Raw genomic sequence first — 19118 nt, forward strand, 5'->3', positions numbered from 1 at the left:
GGTCATTGGTTTGCTAATTTAGGTAAAGGTTTATTGTTTAAGGTACTGATGCCAATTGGAGTGATAGGTTTTGTCATATTTCTCATATTTGTCTGTTGCAAATGCCGCAAACACACAAAGAAATACGCTGTGAATAAGAGAGGTGTGAAACGGAGTGTGGATGAACTTGAATTGGAAGACTTAAATAATCAGATTTACAAAAAGATGAAAAATTCTCACCCTGATAAAGATGAGAAAGAGAAACTGAATCGAATGTTGGAAGAAATGGAAATGCACAAAGTTTGAAAAGTTGGCATCTGGTTCCATTAGTTTGTGATGATAGTAAATATCATCAAAGAGGGGATTGATGAAGCAAGATTTTGCATATTACGCGACTTGCTTGACATCAAGAACCTCGAATAACATTTAGTCCTATAATTCATCCTGTACGTCTTACTAATTTTCCGTTATCTTTATATTTGAGTGTTGTAGTGACACTTGCCTATGTGTTTACTAATACAATTAACAGTGTCCTTAAAAATGGCCGCCGCTTGATGGGTTTCTTCTGCGCATGCGTTAGTCACACTCACGTGACGTGACGTAGTTGCAGTTCTGGTGGGAAAATGTGCGCATGCGTACTTGCGTCTAAAATGGTTGTCTGTGTCCTAACGTGGTGAAGCTTGCGCAAATGCTTTTGTGTTCTTGTCTGTTGCACTAACTATAATGCCATAGTATAATTTTCAATTTAAGGAGTATAAAGTAGCAACTCATGGTATGCAGTGAAATCATTTATATTCTATGTTTTAATTTGTTTTCGCTTACTTTCCATGTACCGTGGTATTGAGGGTCTGATGCAAGGCTCAAGACTCCATATTAAGATGATGTTCTGCGCATGACCGTATTCTGCCGGTGGCATTGACAGGGTGCCAACTGAAGGTCCCTGCCAAGACGTGCCTGGGAAGATGCACCTTCACCCAGCCGGAGAAGCTAAAAAATGTCACATTCGAAACAAATGTAATTTTTCCTATTGTATTCTGTAGAATCGGTCATGGGAACCCCAAATTCAATAGGCGGTTCCAAAATATGTAAAACTCGGCTTGTAGACGTAAATTGTGATTGGTGTGTTAGCCTATCCTACTTAGGGACCAATCGAAATTGGGGATTCTGACACTTGCAACATTTGGGGGGTGGTACACTGACCCGAAAACAGTATAACTAGCCTAGGTTTAGCTAGAGAAATTGTCCGACTTGTCTGAATAGCTGACCTGTCACTGACCCAACGCACTCAATAGGTGACTGAATACAGAGCGCTGCAGAGCACTCTATCCAAATTTGACCATAGACTCTAAGGTTTTACTAAACCTTAAGTGCTGGCGGAGCACTTTGCTGGGGAGTTCGCTAACCCAATCGGGGTTCTGACTGATAGCTGCAGAGAGGGTGGAGCGCAGGCGTTGCTTCCAAACTGCGGGTGCTGGTCGTGCCTTGGTGGTCCTGTCCTGATCCTAATCTGGTTTTCCTGTCCTGTCCGGGGGTGTCCAATCTGCACCTACTGTCCCATAGATGACTGTCCTTACTTGGGGTATTTCCTGTCCTTGACTGATCCGTGGCCAGGGTTGGTCTGCACACCATTCTAGGTAATTATATAGGGCTAAGAACTCTATACTGCACTCTCTATTTTCTGTCTTTGCTTTAATAAAGACATTTCTTTGCATACGTTAATTTTCCATGCTTTCCGCAACCTACTATAAAAGTCATACCGTATATTTTCCTTAGCATGACCCTATGTTTCCCTACCTTTTAGAACACATTTTCTCCACACTGTTTATGAATCATAAATATGGTATATAATTTTCTCCTGCAATCTGATTTGGACGTAATAATGCTAGAACTATAGCGTGTTCCACTTTTTCCCCCTCCTATAGATGTATAGGATTTCCAATCTTTTTACTTTGAAGTAGTCTCTAAACAGTAAAATTCTAGTTCGTGATCTATTTCCGAAATCTATTTAGCATATCGCTTTGTTATTACTTTCCTATAGACTCCTAAATGGTTGCCTTAGTTTTCTTTTTATATGGTTATGTGCTCTTCATTATTCTGATTATAGATTGTTTTCTCGTTGTAAATTGCATACTCTCAGAATCTGATTTCTAAGATAAACTTTTTAAAACTTCCCAGTAGTCTGTGGTTATTTGATGAATACAGAAGAGATAAAAGTCGGTATTGTATTTTTGCCTGTCTTTTCTTTTACAGCTAGCTCCCTGATCCGTTGTGGTCATAGGTACCCGTAACGGTGGATTGGTAAGTCGGGTACAATAGAAATAAATAGGAAGGAACCAGGGTTACTGGTAGTAGAGTGTTAGGTCACGCGATTAATGTATATGATAAAGTGGAAAAATATGGGTCTGGTACGAGTATGGTGAAATTATTGGCCGGGTGACCTGCGATCTCTATCAGTACCACACTTTCTTTCTTTAGTTACGGTTGCTCGCCTGTTCTTAAGATGGCAATTCATCTCTTTTGTTGACTGACTGAAATAACTCTTTGTTGCAGCCTGGATTGGCGGTATACTTTTATTGCTGAGCAGTATGTCTTAACTTAGGTGGGTTCTGCAGGCTGCTGCATGCTTTTGAGGTGGGATTACTGCTTTTATGAGTGTCGAAGAGTGTAACGGTACTCATGCTGTGGTGTTGGAATGGTCAGGATAAGATCGGCTCAATTGGCTATAAATAGAAAGGATTCAGGTGGGTGAGCTTAGCAGCTGATGTGAAGATAAGAGAAAGAGAACACGCAGTTATCGTAGAGGGAGAGAACGTAGAGCAGGCGATAAGGTCACAGACCGCGGCATTCAAGGCAGAGTAGTCACTATTACGGGTTTGGGAAAGACAGATTGTCATTAGGATTTAGACTGGTAACCAGGAGGTAGGAAGGGGTTAATGTTTGGCAGAAGCAAGGACTTTTAGCACTTTGGCGGATTGGTCTGTTGTATTTAATAATTAGTTTAAATGCTGATATTGTTTGTCTGGAATGCACTGGTTTCAGGTATTTTTTAAATGAAAATGGAGAAAATGTTGTTGGGCATGTTGTTTCACAAACTGGGAGGGGTGCAAAAAACCAAAACATATGATTTCAATGGCACAAGTATAGAAGGGTCCGATTCAATTATGTTTTGAACAACAGGTTTAAATGTTCTTTTTCTGTTTCTTTCAGTTACCACTGACAAAGGTCTAAAGAGAGGCTGAAATGCATTGGGAGGAATTGTGTTCGGTCTGGAATATGAATTATATATCTCTACATGCTTAAGTTGAAGCCCGGATGGGCACGCTGAAGGCAGTTGAAAAGTAAACAATAAAACACCAATGAGAAAGCTGCTGTACTTGCAGTGATTTTGAGTGACTTCTAGCAAGTGTACTAAACATTTCGATGATTAATGAACAAATTGGAGTACCAATTGTTGAACGTGGTGAAGAGATATTGGTTAAATGTTAGGGGAAAATCCCTCACTTCGCAGTGCGATGGGCTGGTGAGTAATGCACGCGCCTTTGGAAACACTGTAGTGTAGGAATGGGCATCGTTTCTTATAATGAAGTTTTTCTCTTCTCTACTCCGTGCAAAGTGCAGCTCTATGATCCGGTTCAGAGCTAACAGAAGAATACCATGCACTAGTTTGGAATAGAAGAGCGTGCATTTTAAAATCGAGCAATACTCTATGTACAGTATCTATGTGCTTTCCAAAACTTTCAACAGGGCTACAATTAGGAGAGCATTTGGTAACTGTGTTACAATGTTAGTAAATTCAAAGGTCGGACTAATGATCATTGAGATTCAGCTTTGGGCTTCCAAACAGATATCTAGGGTGTGCACATCAAAACATTGCATTATCTAACAACCTGTGATAGGGTCTGAGCACTGAATCTGTGTCTTGTTCGTAGACAGTCAATCACTCGTACTGTACCTGGGGATACGGGGTCTGTACAATCAAAGCCACAGGATTGCTGGCAGCACTTCTGGATCCCACCACACTCCCCGTCATTGTTGCAATGTCTGGGCAGAGGATCGATTAGGCAGGTATAATTTACCTTAGGGCAGTCACCTGGCTTTTCTGTCAGTAAAACATTTGCAGAAATATTAAATGAGCTTATGATGCAAATTAATCACCAGCAGAAAAATACATAACCAACCTTAAATTGCATATGAGAATGGCACAATGTTGTCGCACATAGATTTTCAGTAGCAAAAAGCATCCTATAAGTCTCAGAACACCTTATGAAATCAGGACTTACCAGTTTCAATCCCTGGTTGAAATTATTAACATAGCAAATAAAAGAGATGTGTACATCACATCCTCCATTCATCACAGTCCCAGGTAGAACCCCCCATTCGTTTGGGGGACTTCCTGGTTGCATACCCTGGCCCCCGGTACTCAGCTCTACCCCCCCCCGTGGCTCCTGATGTGTAGACTTCCATCCAAGTGCTAAGGTCTTGCTCCCCATACAAGGATTAGACCCCATGGACTGGGAGGAAGGCAGCCTGGTAGTGGATCATGCACAAGACACCTGGCAGCCATGACAGACTTTGAGGTGTTGGACTGAGGATCCTTGCGGTGCATCGCTCTTGAGGCTTCTTGGACTCCATAGCACCACGAAGCCCCTAAGACGACAGGTTACCATCCATATTTGCCTGATCGAGATGACATCGAGACGCCATTGCCTTCCCTGCGGCCACATATAGTGGAACTGGTTCCTAGTTGGGCACTGGTGGAGTGTAAGAGGAGTATTGACCCTGCCCTCCCTAGCCTATGCAATGGTCTCCTGACCAAGAGGTGTTACCTCCTCTTTGAATTGGTCTACCTCAATGGGGAACATCTCCCTCCCCATGTGCTCACCATGGGCAAGGATAAACTATTAAAACTTCCTCCATCTCAAACCTGCAAAGACCAGTATATCACAGGTTGCTCCACCTCTGAAGACGCCATCCCGGCTAAAAATCCTTTAATGGAGTGAGATCTGTCCACCATCCTCCAGGCTATCCATTCCTCTCAGGACTTTGTCGAGACCAAGATAGGGGAATTGCTTGTCGACATTGGTTCTCACCAGACAAGACCCCAATAAACACGACGGCCAGGATCTCTGATGTGGAATCCTGCACATCCTTGGTGGAAGATTATGTTGGGAAACTGAAGGTGCAAGTCTCCAGGCTACTGACCCACACCGCTGAGCTTCATTGACTGGCTGAGGATACTGAAAATCACTCCTGCCAGAACATTCTAGGCTTCATTGACATTCCAGAGAGAGTGGAACCAACGCTAGCTGTGACCTTCTTGGAGAGCTGGATTAGATCGTAGATGCCCTAGGATCGCTTCTCAGAATGGTTTGCTGTGGAGCAGGCTCACTGGGCTCTCGTGCCCAGACCTCTCCTAGGGCCCCACACAGACCAATGATCGGCTGAGTGCTCATCTTTAAAGACAGAGACACTATCCTGCAGGAGGCCCATTCTCTGCCCACCCTCTCCTACCAAGGGAACGAGATATCGATCTTCTTGACTACAGCAAAGAGGTGCAAGCCCAACATCGCTCTTATACAAAAGCAATGCAAAAGCTCTGGGATCTCAACCTTCCATACAGGCTCCTGTCTCTTACTTCTTTGACACCCTGTAGGAGTCCTGAACCTGGGCCACAGGAGAGCACGTATGGACTGTCCCAAACTCCTGAACTTTCACGATCCTGCAGCTAGGAAGGGTCCAACACTCCACTCCGAAGTTCACAGTGTTGGCTTTTAGTTTTCTTTTTAGGGCCACAGATGCTTCAAGGAATAAAGTATGGGGTGGGAGGTTGGTATAGGGGAAAGCTGGGGACTCAGGTTTTATGTTCTTGCCTTTTTTCTGTCTTAGTTCAGCTTGTGGAACAACAATTTTCCACTGAGCACTTACAGGTCGCTTGGCCCAGAGGCATCTCCCTTCCTAGTCCGTGAGCCCGACGCCTGGTAGCCTACCCATGCCCCAGACGGATACACCCAACATCCTCAACAATCTCAGCCATGCCAGTGCCTTAACTTGACTTTAAGCCTCTCCATATCCTTTTGTGGAACTTTAACGGGCACATAGACTGTGCCAAATGCACCACAGTTCTAAAATACTCTCAACTGTTCCTTCCCAATGCTTTACTGCTGCAAGAAGGAAAATGCTACTTACCAGTATGCATCTGTTCTTGACAAGTAGAGCTGCAGAGTTACACACTATGCATAGATGGCCGCCTAGTGTTGGGCCCAGATGTTTGCAGTTTGTTTTGTTGTAGAAAAGTCTTTGGAAGTCACGGGATAGGTGACTCATCCTTTGGATGATACTGCGCATGGGCATCGGCTCCATCCCCAGATTGTTTTTCGCCATTAGGGAAGTGATGGAGCTGTACAAGTAGTAGTGATGTCCATGTAATTTGTATCTAATTAAGATAATACTGGAACAGATAAAGGTAGCTGGGGACGCGGGTGGGCGAGTGTAACTCTGCAGCTCTACATGCCAAGAACAGAAGCATACTTGTAAGTAACATTTTCCGTTCAAGGCATATGAGCTGCAGATTACACACTATGCATAGATTGTATAGCAGTACCCACACCTAGCGGCGACCACCCCTATCTGTTGCAGTTTGACACAGTGTTTTTATTACAGCCTGGCCCACAGTGGCTTGTTGTTTAGTTTTCACATCTACACAGTAATGCTTTGTGAATGTGTGCGGTGTAAGCCATGTAGCTACTCTGCATATGTCATCTAAGGGAATGCTCCCTAAGAATGCCATTGAAGCCCCTATTTTTCTTGTTGAGTGGGCTTTTGGAGAAATTGTTGAAGTACGTTTTGCCTTTTGGTAACATATTTGTATGCATTTAACAATCCATCTGGCGATCCTGATTTCGATATAGGGTTGCCTTTATGTGGCGGTGAAAAAGACACAAAAATGTGTTTTGTTTTACGAAAAGTTTGTGTCCTTTGGTAGCCTTTACTGTAGGTGGACTTGTAGAGGCTTTGTACGAGGTAAAAGCTGTGTCTGAAGTATATCCCCTGGTGGCACCTCGATAGGATGAGCGAAGAAATGAACGTCTGGGAGCATGCGACTGCAGGGCTCCAATAGATTTGGCAGTGTCTGTATCCTTTTTCATTTTCTCTAGTGATACATCTACGTTGGGTGCAAATAGGTGTTGCTCATCAAAGGGTTTATTAAGAATGGCACTTTGTACCTCAGGTTTGAACCCTGATATACGTAGCCAGGCGTGTCTGCATAGTAAAACGCTGGTGTTAACTGCCCTAGAGGCAGTATCTGCTGCTTCGAGGGCACACCGAATAGAGGTGTTTGTGATGTTTTTCCCCTCTTGGATAAGCTCATTTGCTCTATCGTTGTACCTGTCAGGGAGGTGCCTCATTAATGACTCTAGCTCATCATAATGTGCCCTGTCATATCTGGCTAATAATGCCTGTGTATTGGCGATACGCCACATGTTTGCTGCTTGAGACGCTGTTCTTTTTCCTGATGCGTCAAGTAGCTTAGACTGGTTATCTGGTGGTGCAGCATCACCTGATGTTTGTGAGTTTGCTCTCTTGTGTGTATTGGAAACTACAAGTGAGTCTAGTGGTACTGGACCTTTAATATATGCTTGGTCTCAGGAGGCTGCTTTATATTTTTTCTCTATACAAGGGTTAATGGCTCGAGTTCTGACTGGGTCCTTAAAGACTTCAGGAGCATGCTTGAACACTCCATTAAGCATCGGTAAAATGGATGAGGACCTTTGTGTGTTATCAAACGTATCCATTAGGAAGTCTTCCTCAACAGGGTCTGTATGTATGTCTACCCCATGATATTGAGCAACCCTGTAAATTAATTCATTAAATCCTATAGTGTCTTCTGGTGGGGAAGGCCTTGAGGGGTATATGTCATCCTGAGGGACATTTGGGACATCTGGGGTGGTATAATCATCCCACGGGTCAGGGGATCCTGTAGGCGTGGCTGGATCAGGTATGTTACCACCCATATCATCAGAGCTATCATCCCTGTCTGTTATGATAGAGGATGCTGGGGAATGCTGTGGTATGGGAGGCTGTGGTGATGGTACAGGTGAAAGAGAAGGGGAAGGCAGTCTTAAGGGAGAGGTAGCCATGTCCTTCTTCTTTGAATGCGGAGCTGGAGCTGGTGTGTCCAGTGGTCGCTTTTTTGAAGCCAAAATTAAGTGTCCAGTAATTGGATCCTTAGCTAGAGTCTTTTGAGCAGGGTCTGGATAAGGCAAATCCTCCGCAGGAGGTCGATCTTTTGGTGTGGAGGAAGGTTTCGGCACCGAAGCGGCTTGTTTTTGTTTCTTGACAATGTCTTTTACCGGGGAAGCAGGAGTCTTTTTCGGGTCGGAAGCTTTTTTCGGTTCCGAGGATTTTTCGGTTCCGGTATTGGTTTTTGGATCCGACGGTTTCTTCGGATCCGATGGCTTTTTCTGTTCCGATTGTTTTTTGGAATCCAAAGCGGGTGAGCTTGGTTCCGACCAGGGTTTCGGTGCCGAAGGAGTATGTTTCGGCGCCGACGGTTTAGATGTAGGCGTAGTCGGTGCCGTTGTGTTTTTCGGTGCCGGTATATGAGCACCGGCACTGTGTGAAGGCGTCCTCGAGCCCGAGTCGCCTGAAGGCTTAATTGGCTTTGTAGCCGGGCCCGATGGTGGGGCAGTAGAAGCAGAGTGTTGGTGTGCACCCGAGCCCGTGGGCGGGGGTGTGACCGGGGCCTTCTTTGGGTGTGTCCAGGAACGGTCGGGGTCGACGTCTTACTTACGAAACGCTGCGCTGGAGTGATGTGCTCGACATCGGAATCTTCTGCCTCGGAGTTGCTGTCAACGTCATGTTGTTCTGGAATGTTGACGCCTTCCTCGAAGATGTCGTCCGGAATCCGAGCTGAAGATCTTTAAGCCATTGTTCTCCTCGCTTTTCGGTATCGGATAGTCTTTTTGGAGCGGAAAGAGCCACAAGCTGAACAGTCTTTTGCCTCGTGCCCTGGAGAGAGGCAGAGGTTGCACACTTCATGAAGGTCGGTGTGGGGAAACTTCGACCCAAATTGAGGACACTTTTTAAAAGGCGTCCTTTCCATGAGCTGGAGTCGAGGCCTAGCTAGGCCGAAAGGCCGTCGACGACGACCGGATTCAAGATACTCGATGTTGAAGAGTAGTGTCGACTGGAAAGCGTTCAAACTAAGTTTTGTAAGTTGGTGAGGATTGTGCGCCGGAGGAAATCGGTTTCAACACGGAGCGCTGAAAACACATCCGAGCCCGGTGGCGGAAAAAAACAATATGGGGATGGAGCCGATGCCCATGCACAGTATCATCAAAAGGAGGAGTCACCTATCCCGTGACTTCCAAAGACTTTTCTACAACAAAACAAACTGCAAACATCCGGGTGCAACACTAGGTGGCCATCAATGCATAGTGTGTAATCTGCAGCACATATGCCTTGAACACATGTCTTCTGGGGAATCACTGCCTGTTCCTGAGGCATCTAGGGTATGATAGGGTTTTCCACACAAATTTACACGAGGCTTCCATGGCGTAGCAATCCTCTTATACCATTCCTACCTAAAGTTCCCCTGGGGAAATTTTTGGCCCTCACAGTAACACTGAGTGGTCATACCCTTAATCTTGTTTCAACATATGTGCACCAGGCAACTGGCAAGTATTCCTTTCGAGAGCTCTCGACATTATTGTCGGCCCTGTCACTAAGGGTTGACGATAATAGGGGGAGGCTTTAACGCAGTCTTAGCTCCCGACAGTGATTCCACAGAGATCCCCTCCCATCAACGCTGTACAAACGCAAAACATCTCTTACAATGGGCCTTCAGATTTGTCATATTCGATGTGTAGAGAATGTGGAACTCTCACCTGCTCCAATACAACCGCATTTCTGCATGCTCACAGCACTCACTCCAGCATTGACTTAATACATTCATACCTGCCCTTGAATACTGTGCAATCACTGACAAAGTTTATTACACGAGTCCAGAATTTTCAGAACTACAAACCCTCCTTTTGCCCTTACATAGGCAATTAACCTATCCTCATGCTAATCTGAGTCCAGGTCTATATTTCTAAAGTCATTGAGATGTTGCTGTAACATCATCCTAGTACTTAGCTTGTCTCTTGATACAGGTTTCCTTACACATGATGTAGCACAGAGGCCACATATTGCGGGAGCACACTGCACGCATAGACAAAACAGGAAAAGAATGGCTAAGACCATCAGAATTTTCCATCCCCAGGCGGATATCATTTCCCAGAACCATCCCATTAACGACCAATCTCCTTTATCCACATGAATAGATTCGGAAATCTTATGTAGTTTGGAGATGTCCTGGTACACTGTTGGAGTGTTATCTGGAATGAAAACACAGCAACTCGATTGGATCAATTTACATACCCCACCTCGGTCTGCAAGTATGACATCTAAAGCGACCCTGTTCTGAAGGGTCATAAAACGATCCGACTGGAGCTCAGCAGTCAAGTTACTAAGGGCACCGGCAGTTTCAACCACGGTGGATTCAACCACCCTTGTCAATTGCCTTATGTTCCTGCTGTTACCCATGGGTCCCCAGAACGGCAGAAAACCCTTTACGAAGCCCCAAATTCTTGTCCTACAGTGTCTTCTTTGCTGAAGACACCTCTAACTATCCTTGTCTTGTGGTAATCTGCCGCCGCTGTGTAGGTGGGAGGCAGCAGAAACGAAACAAAACATGTGGGCCGAAAAGTCAGGCGGCAACCATGTATAGGCTCTATCATGGCAGATGAAATAGGTACCCTTAGCTGCTAAGAACGGAGGGGAAGTCTGAGATGCAAAAACATATGTTTCAGTGCAGATGCTTTTCCCTAGCTGAGCTCTGGGATTCTTGCCAGTACCTTGCAGACACAGGTGACCCTGATGGGGTACAATCCAAATCGGGGAAGATCTCTTAGCTTGCTGCTTCTCACTCAGAGTAGCTCCATATCCGGTCACGTTCCATCCTATGTATACTAGTGTCTCATCTCTAGGGATAGTCTCGTAGGAAATATCTTCCTTAATCATGTCTACTATACCCTTAACTAGAGCACTATTCTTAGGATTGTTTTCCACGGAACGTAGGGGGTAGACTTCATGTGCATAGATGAACATTGTTCTGTATGCCCACACAGAACCATTGTGGCTGAATGGCAGGACCAGATAGGGAATACCCTTATCCGTTGTGTGAGGCATAAGACCACACACCCAACAGTTAGTCGTGTTTATTACTAGTTGGTGTTGGTGCAAGAGCTGAACAAAGGAGTTATTAATAAACTCTAATCTCCTAGCGGATTCATGTTCAGGAAGAGGTTGAAAAGAATGAGGGGAAACAGTAGAAAGAGGAGGTATAGGCGATGTAGTGGGTGCAAATGTTACTCGAAAAGAGAATAAAACATAACCTATTAAAAATATCATCACACTGAATAACATAAAAATGCACAATATCAAAAAGCTTTTCTTTGTCATCATTTTACATATTCTGTTTTTAAAGTTCGTTCCCTTGGCAGGTCTCTCCATTTCGAAAAACTCCATCCTCTATACAATGCTGCCCGCGATGGGAGGTTGTTTCTGCTAAAGAATGCTTCTGTCAGTCTAGGGCAACTCCCTTAGACCAACCAGAACTGTCGACCTAACGTCGTCAGCTGCACCCCAAAGACTTTGGGCAATCGCGGCCCTAGCAGCGGAACCCGGATGGCGGTTCGAAAAACAAAAATAAGCAAGTTTCTCAGATGGGAGAGCTGCGCTTTCAAAAATAGCGGGAAAAAAACAACAACTTTTATTTGTCCATAGGTCTCGGCCTCAAATTATAGCGCTTCTTTCCAGGTACTGTCTGGTCCTGAAACTGGAGTTCAGGCTCTGTAGTGTCCAATTGAACTGACGGTGATACAGCTGGTTGCAAAATATTGTCACTCTCTTTTTCAGTAATTGTTCCTTTTACACGTGCATCACTGAAAGGCAGAAAACGTGGCACGGTTTCAGTCTCTGAGTCGGCGACACCCTCCTGGACCCACCGGTCGTACGGCAGAGGTAAAGGGACCCTCTTGCAGTGTACGCCATGGATCCAGTGCTTCTTTCCTTCCACACGAACGGCTGATCTCGTTGAAAGAAGGACGAGGTGTGGGCCAGTCCACCTGGGCTGGTCGTTCTTTGTTCGCTGAAAGTTCTTCACTAGAACCCAGGATCCAGGATCGATTTGGTGACCTGGAGCTTCAGAGGTTTGAGGCAGAGTGTTGTGGTCCTGTTGGGGTAAAACACGCAATTTAGCCGTCAATTCATACAAGTAGTCAAGTAAAACAGGGTATTCGATTTCACGGAACTTTTTAGGCCTTGGCACTCCCCATATGTTAGCCGGGCGGCCAAAAACGATCTCGTAAGGGCTATGTCCCACTCGCGAATGCACAGTCATTCTGGTGGATAGGAGTGCTAAAGGTAGAGCGTCAGGCCATTTAAGACCAGAGCTCGCTTGAATTTTGGCCAATTTAAGTTTCAATGTGCCATTGTAGTATTCTACCAGTCCAGCTGATTGGGGGTGATTTGCAGCGTGGAATTTCTGATGAATGCCTAGCCCTTCGCATACTTTCTTCATCACTCGACCCACAAATTCACTTCCATTGTCACTCCAGACCATTCTAGGCATTCCGAATCTGGGGAAGAACTCTTTCACAAGGGCTTTAGCTGTGTATAGGGCAGTGTTGTCTTTTAGGGGGTAGGCTTCCACCCATCTTGAGAAGGCACAAACAACAACGAGTACGTATTTTAAATTGTTGCACCTCTCCATGTGGATGAAATCTAGCTGCAAAACCTCGAACGGATACGTTGGAGGTGCAAAATGACCAGCTGGAGTTGGGGTTCCCCTACCAGGATTGTACTTCAGACACACCATGCAATTCTTGACAACATTCTCTGCACACTTAGGAATTCCAGCATTTTGCCATACTGGAGCCAACAACTTACAAATCCCTTTCACACTGATGTGAGCCATTCCATGGGCCATTGTAACCACTGCAAGCACATACGCATCGGGTAACAACCATCTCTGATGCTCTGACAATTCAATCCAACAACGATTGGCATCCAATTTACCCGTACTTTCTCTCCACACACTCAACTCTTTCTCTGTAGCTTCAGCTTGAATAGATTTCACACTCTCTATTGTGTCTTCACACATTCCAATGTCACCAACCCATCTTGCAGGGCCAGCAACATACATTCGGCTCATCACATTCCTCGCTGTTTCTTTTGCTATTTCGTCAGCAAATGCATTACCACGACCAACATCATCAGTCACCTTCTTGTGTGCGCTACATTTCACAATCGCTACTTGCAACGGCAAAGTCAGTGACTCAAGAAGCTCATTCACCAACTGACCATGCTGTATCTTAGCTCCATGCGAAGTCAGGAACCCACGTTCTTTCCACAATCGTCCAAAACTTTGAGCCACACCAAATGCATACTGGCTGTCGATATAGATGGTCACTTTCATTCCTTTCGACAATACACATGCTCTCGTGAGTGCAATCAATTCTGCTGCTTGAGCTGAATTATGTGGGATACGTGCAGCTTCAACGATTGTATGCAAAGTCGTAACAGCATATGCCGCAGTCGTATCTCCATTCCGAAGCTTGAAGCATGAACCATCCACCCATAATGTACCATCACACTTTGCAAGGGGAGTATCCTGGAGGTCTATTCTCCCTTTCGTTTCTTCTTCTGATCTAAGAAAACAATCATGCTGTTCAGAAGCATCTAATTCCTCTACACTCGGCAACAACGTAGCTGGGTTAAGTGTGTTGCATCTTTTTATATGCACATGACTCGCTAACAATGTCAACTCGTAACCTGACAATCGAGCACTAGTTAAGTGCTGTGTCTTGGTTCTGTTTAACAACGTGTCCACTGCATGTGGGACCATCACAATTAACGTGTTATTCATCACTAAACCAGCAGACTGTCGAATAGAAATAGCTGCTGCCGCTGTGGCTCTCAAACAACTTGGCAATGCTTTAGCTACCGGGTCCAAAGTCGACGAAAAATACGCGCATGGACGCTGCTTGTCTCCAAAAGACTGAGTCAACACTGATAATGCACAACCTTCTTTCTCATGGACATACAATGTAAAGGGCTTGCTGTAGTCAGGGGTACCCAACACAGGAGCCGAACATAATGCTGTGCGCAATTCGGAAAAACTTTTCTGACACTCTTCAGACCATGGGACGGGATTCGGTGTATCTTTACAAGTTAATGCCACCAAAGGTTTGGCCAATAACGAAAAATTTGGTATCCATTGTCTGCAATATGCTGTAATACCCAAGAAAGCACACACTTCTCTCTGTGTTCTTGGCACACTCAATTTCGCTATTGCCTGAATTCTTTCTGGGGTCAGTTTCCTTCCCTCCTTCGATAAGAGATGACCTAAGTAGGTCACTTCTTGGCGACAATACTGCAATTTTGAGAGAGACACTTTGTGATGCAAATCACACAAATGACGCAATAAAGACAACGTGGCTTCTTTACAGATTCCCTCAGTATCTGCTGCAACAAGCAAATCATCAACATATTGAATGAGGGTAGCGCCATCAGGTAAAACAATCGTATCAAGCTGCGTTTTTAGAGCTTGACTGTATATTGATGGACTTTCACAGTAGCCCTGTGGAGCGCGTTTAAAGCGGAAGCTTCGTCCTCCTAAACTGAAGCCGAAAATATCCCTACTCTCCTCTGCAATCGGGATGCTGACGAAAGCATTCTTCAAGTCAATCACCGAAAACCAGGTGGCAGAAGCTGGAATCATAGTCAATAGGGCAGTAATGTCAGGAACAACTGGAAATTGTGGCACAACTATTTTATTCACCTCTCTAAGATCAATCACGAATCTGTAAACAGGTGGCTGGGAAGGGTCAGTTCGTTTCAAAACAGGCAGAACAGGACTATTACAAACGTTGCCTCTTGTCTCTTCAATCACATCTTTTTCAATTAGATCATAAATGATCGCTAGCAAAGCTTTTTCACCTTCACTAGAAATTTTGTATTGGGGAATGTGTGGCATTTTAACATTGGCTTTCAATGTTACAACATATGGCGGTATTTCCAAAAGACTTACATCATTAGGACCAGTAGCCCAAAGAATATTAGGGAGAGATGACAATTCTGTTGGAAGTTTGTCCTTTGACAAATACATTGAAGAAATCACTTTCTTACCCAGTGTAAGTTGTACTCCTGAAGGAGAACAATACAAAGTCGCATACAATCTTTTTAAAAGGTCCAATCCCAACAAGTTTTCACCACAACCTGTTGTCAGAATAAGGGGTGCTTCGAATTCACAAGGACCAACAGAAAGAGACATAGGACTAGAAACTGGGTTTCTAACCGGGGCGCCAGAAAAACCTACTGATACATTCGTTTCGCCAGACAAAGGTGCACCAGGGAGTTTGGAGTATATAATAGAACTCTTTGTAGCACCAGTATCCAACAGAAAAGGTTCTGACACACCTGATGTAATTACCTCAACGTATGGTCCACTCTGATCTACTGGAACTGAAACAACTCCCTCTCTTTGTCTAGCAATCATAACCTTCCATATGCTCATCTTCTTCATAGTATTCATCAGCATAGTACTGAGCCGTCCTACCAGACGCGTTATTCTGCTGATCAAAACTATTCATTGAATTTTGAGGCGGAAAGGAACGCCCTTTCTGGGGGAAATTTCCACGTCCTCTACCACTAGGCGCTTGCTGAACACCTCGACCTCGTGCACCTGAGACACCATTCGCGCGCTGTAGCAAAACAGGGCAACTATACTTGAAATGACCCTCTTCCTTACAATATGAACACTGATTGGGACCTACAGGGACACGTGGTTGAGTATACTCGACTCTTTGCGAGTTCCTCTGAAACTGTTGAGGCTGCTGATAGTTATTCTGATAGTTACTCTGAGCACCACTACTTTGACCACCACGTGGATGGTACGCTTGCTGTAACAGAACCTTCGTTTTCAACTCTTTAGTTTTCTTCTCTGCTCTATCTTTCTCATCTTTGTCTCGATTTTCGTAATATTGTGCAGTAGCCAATATCTGTGCTGAAGAGGAAACTGCCCAAGAACTCTCTGAATCTTTTAACTTTTTACACAACTCGGGTAACAAATTATGCACAAATTTATCGACGAACAAGCGTTGGCCACCTTCTGTACTCATATCTTGACCACTGTGGTCGACAAACGTTTCTTCGAACCTGGTGAAGAAATCTGACACCGTTTCATCTTTCTTCTGCTTACACGCAGACAATTTATCCCAATTTACTCGCATTGCAGGCATTAACGTTTTCATGTAATCAATTATCTTCCCAGGGAGTTCTGCTACTAAAGGCTCGGGTTTAGCACCACCAACTTGTCGGCCATCTGCAGCAGTAATATTAGCCCATGTGTCTCCTAACTCTTGATCATGATCTGCATGACTAATCTTTCCCCATAGGGGCTGTGGAACAACGTTCCCAAACAACATGTCTATGTCAGCTAAATTCATAATGCAAGAACCTGCAGTCTGTGACAGTTCCTTGTAATACCCTGCAGGATTTTTACGGGGATCAGGTAATGTCTGCTTAAGGGCCAAAACTTCAGCTCGCTTCCAAGGAACATGTACCCAGACACGCTGCAAATGTGCTGGTATGGCTGGGGGAACATTACCAGGACCAGCCTGCACTGCTTCCTTCCATACCGGAGGAACTTCTCTCATGGGATATTGTCTCACCTTCTTCTTAGCAGAGGAATCAGACTCAAACAACGACCTAGAAACACCTTCATCCTTAGCGACAACAATGTCGCAACTGCTTTCTCAACATCTGAACCCACAATTGCGCCTTTTGAAAACTCGAACCGTACATGGCTCAACTCGGGCGGGTTAGATTCCAAATCATTGTCCTCTAAATCCTCACATAGGAAAGTACACATTTTCTCAAAAACGTATCTTTGCTTTGGTTTTTCCCACTGATGGAAGACATCCATGACAGATTTTAGGTCATATTTAGTTGGGTCGGTCACCCATCTATGTGCCAAATAATTCAACGTTTCCTTCTCCCTAGAATCAGGCAGTTGGCTACGCAACTGCTTACGCTCTGTGTCAGGAGTTACACTTGTTGCACCAAAGAGAGGATATAGGAGACTAGTGACAGTACTTGCCACTCTCTGACGAACAGAAGGAGAAGTCGATGAAAAGACAAGCGGAAAAGCAGGGTGAGGCAAGGCAGATGCAGAGGCAGTATCAGGAGGAGTACCAGGAGTGGTAGTCGTTATAGTAGTTAAAGTTGTAGAAAGGAAAGGCAGAGCAGATGTCAAAGCCGGTGGCCCTTGAGGAGGCTGCACCGGAGGAGCAGGAGCCAACTGAAGAGCAGCTGGTGGTTGTGGAAGAGCAGGAGGCATTGCAACCAAAGGTTGCGCAACTAAAGGTTGTGCAGCTAAAGGCTGCGGAGGTGCCGTAGCATTCTGCGCATAAGGGGGTGGCGAACTCAACGAATGCGACATTAGGGGGTCTTTTTCAAGGTCTTTTGCTGCATCTTGCTGAAGAGGCGGCAAAACTGGATAACATTTATCTATTACCATTTTACGTTGCCTGTGCAACTGCTCACTCATCTGTTCCTCTTCGTTATCTTTAAACAGCATAGCAGCTTGCATTATCGAAATACCCATTTGTCTCATTTTTTTCTTCGCTAATTTAATTTCTTTCTGTTTGGCCTCCTTACGCCATAGGCGGAAAGAGTCAAACATCGCCGGCCGGGCTTTCTTCTTAAAAAGTTTAACTTCGAGGTTATCTAAGATTTCCGTGTCAAAGCTACCATATTGGGGCCATTTTAAAACACTATCTTTTCTGGTGTAGCGGATCCACACTTCATTATATGTGATGGGGCCTACTCCATGTTTCACATACAATTCATAAGTTGGAGTTCCAATCGGAGGAACCGGACACGAGTCCTCCAATCGGGAGTCCCTATTATTACAACCAAGACAAAACAAATTTCCAAGTCTGCTAAGACCAGGCATCTTCGCTCACTAGTCTAGCTTCAAACTTTAAAGGATTATCGATTACGATATTCTCGTAAATACACGAGTCCTTCGGCTTTGGTACTTCCAAGTTCCAAATCAAAGATCCCGAAGGGATACCCAAAACTAAGACCAACTAAGGACTGGGAGACGCTCCACTTATACTTAACTGAGATATCGATGATGTCACCAGAAGACTCGTCTATCGTTTCGCTCTACCAAACATCAAGGGTCCAAATCAGGGCAATAGCCAGGGCAGCAGTCCTTTGTAGCCGTTGGGAAGCGGGGAACCTCGCAGCAAAGACTTTCGGACCACGTCGACATGCAGGGGTCGATTAAGTGGCGGCCTTCCTCCAGAATTTTCACACGAAGCTCCTCACGAATCTCTGGCTTGGACCGGTACCGTTGGTATCGCCCCACGTTGGGCGCCAGCTGAGGTACGGGGTTTTTCAGAACCGGTACCGAACCGTTAACCCAGCGGTGTCAGGGTACACCCTAAGACCTCAATTACTTTCCTGATTCAGACCACAGAAACTCAGAGTCTTCTAGGTGAAGTCAAAGATCGAATTTATTGGCTGCAACCAAGTAACAGGCGTCCTAGAAGTGCAACAACAAGGTGTGTATATTCTCAGGAGACTGCTCAATCTTACAAAGCCAGGCTTCTCCTTTTATACAAAATATTATGCTTCAGGCAAACATTCTTGGATTTACAGTAGGCCATTCACATATTTACACTACAAAGAAAAAGCAGAGTCATGATGACAAGCCCACATTTCAGTTCGTCCAGCCCACAATAAATTACCAGGCAAGGCCCAACATTTTCATCAGATATCGGTGTACCCCCAATAAAAACGGGCACCTCCTCATCATAAAGCAAGTGAGAGAAAAGAGCAGGGACAGGTGTGAGCAAGATTAGGCAGGGTGTGTGTGCGATGAAAAGAGTTTTATGGCATGTTGTGCCTTGATGCTATCTCGTTCGGCCACTGGGAGAGGAACTGACCAAACAGGTTCGGCCTGGGGCAATGGTTTCAGCTTGCCCAGGTCAGAGAGAAGTCAATTAAGGTGTATGTGTCCT

General features: G+C 45.0%; 1 protein-coding gene across 1 annotated transcript in view; it reads right to left on the reverse strand.

The window, feature by feature from the left end:
- Nucleotides 1–19118, reverse strand: part of LOC144762990 (uncharacterized) — a 318770-nt gene that overhangs the window by 232700 nt on the left and 66952 nt on the right. The window contains exon 5 of the mRNA XM_078648303.1: nt 3932–4078. Within this exon, the coding sequence (XP_078504429.1) occupies nt 3932–4078 (147 nt within the window). The remainder of the gene's footprint in view (nt 1–3931; nt 4079–19118) is intronic.

The sequence above is a fragment of the Lissotriton helveticus genome, chromosome 6 (genome assembly GCF_964261635.1).
Source record: "Lissotriton helveticus chromosome 6, aLisHel1.1, whole genome shotgun sequence".
Taxonomy (NCBI): Eukaryota; Metazoa; Chordata; class Amphibia; order Caudata; family Salamandridae; genus Lissotriton; species Lissotriton helveticus.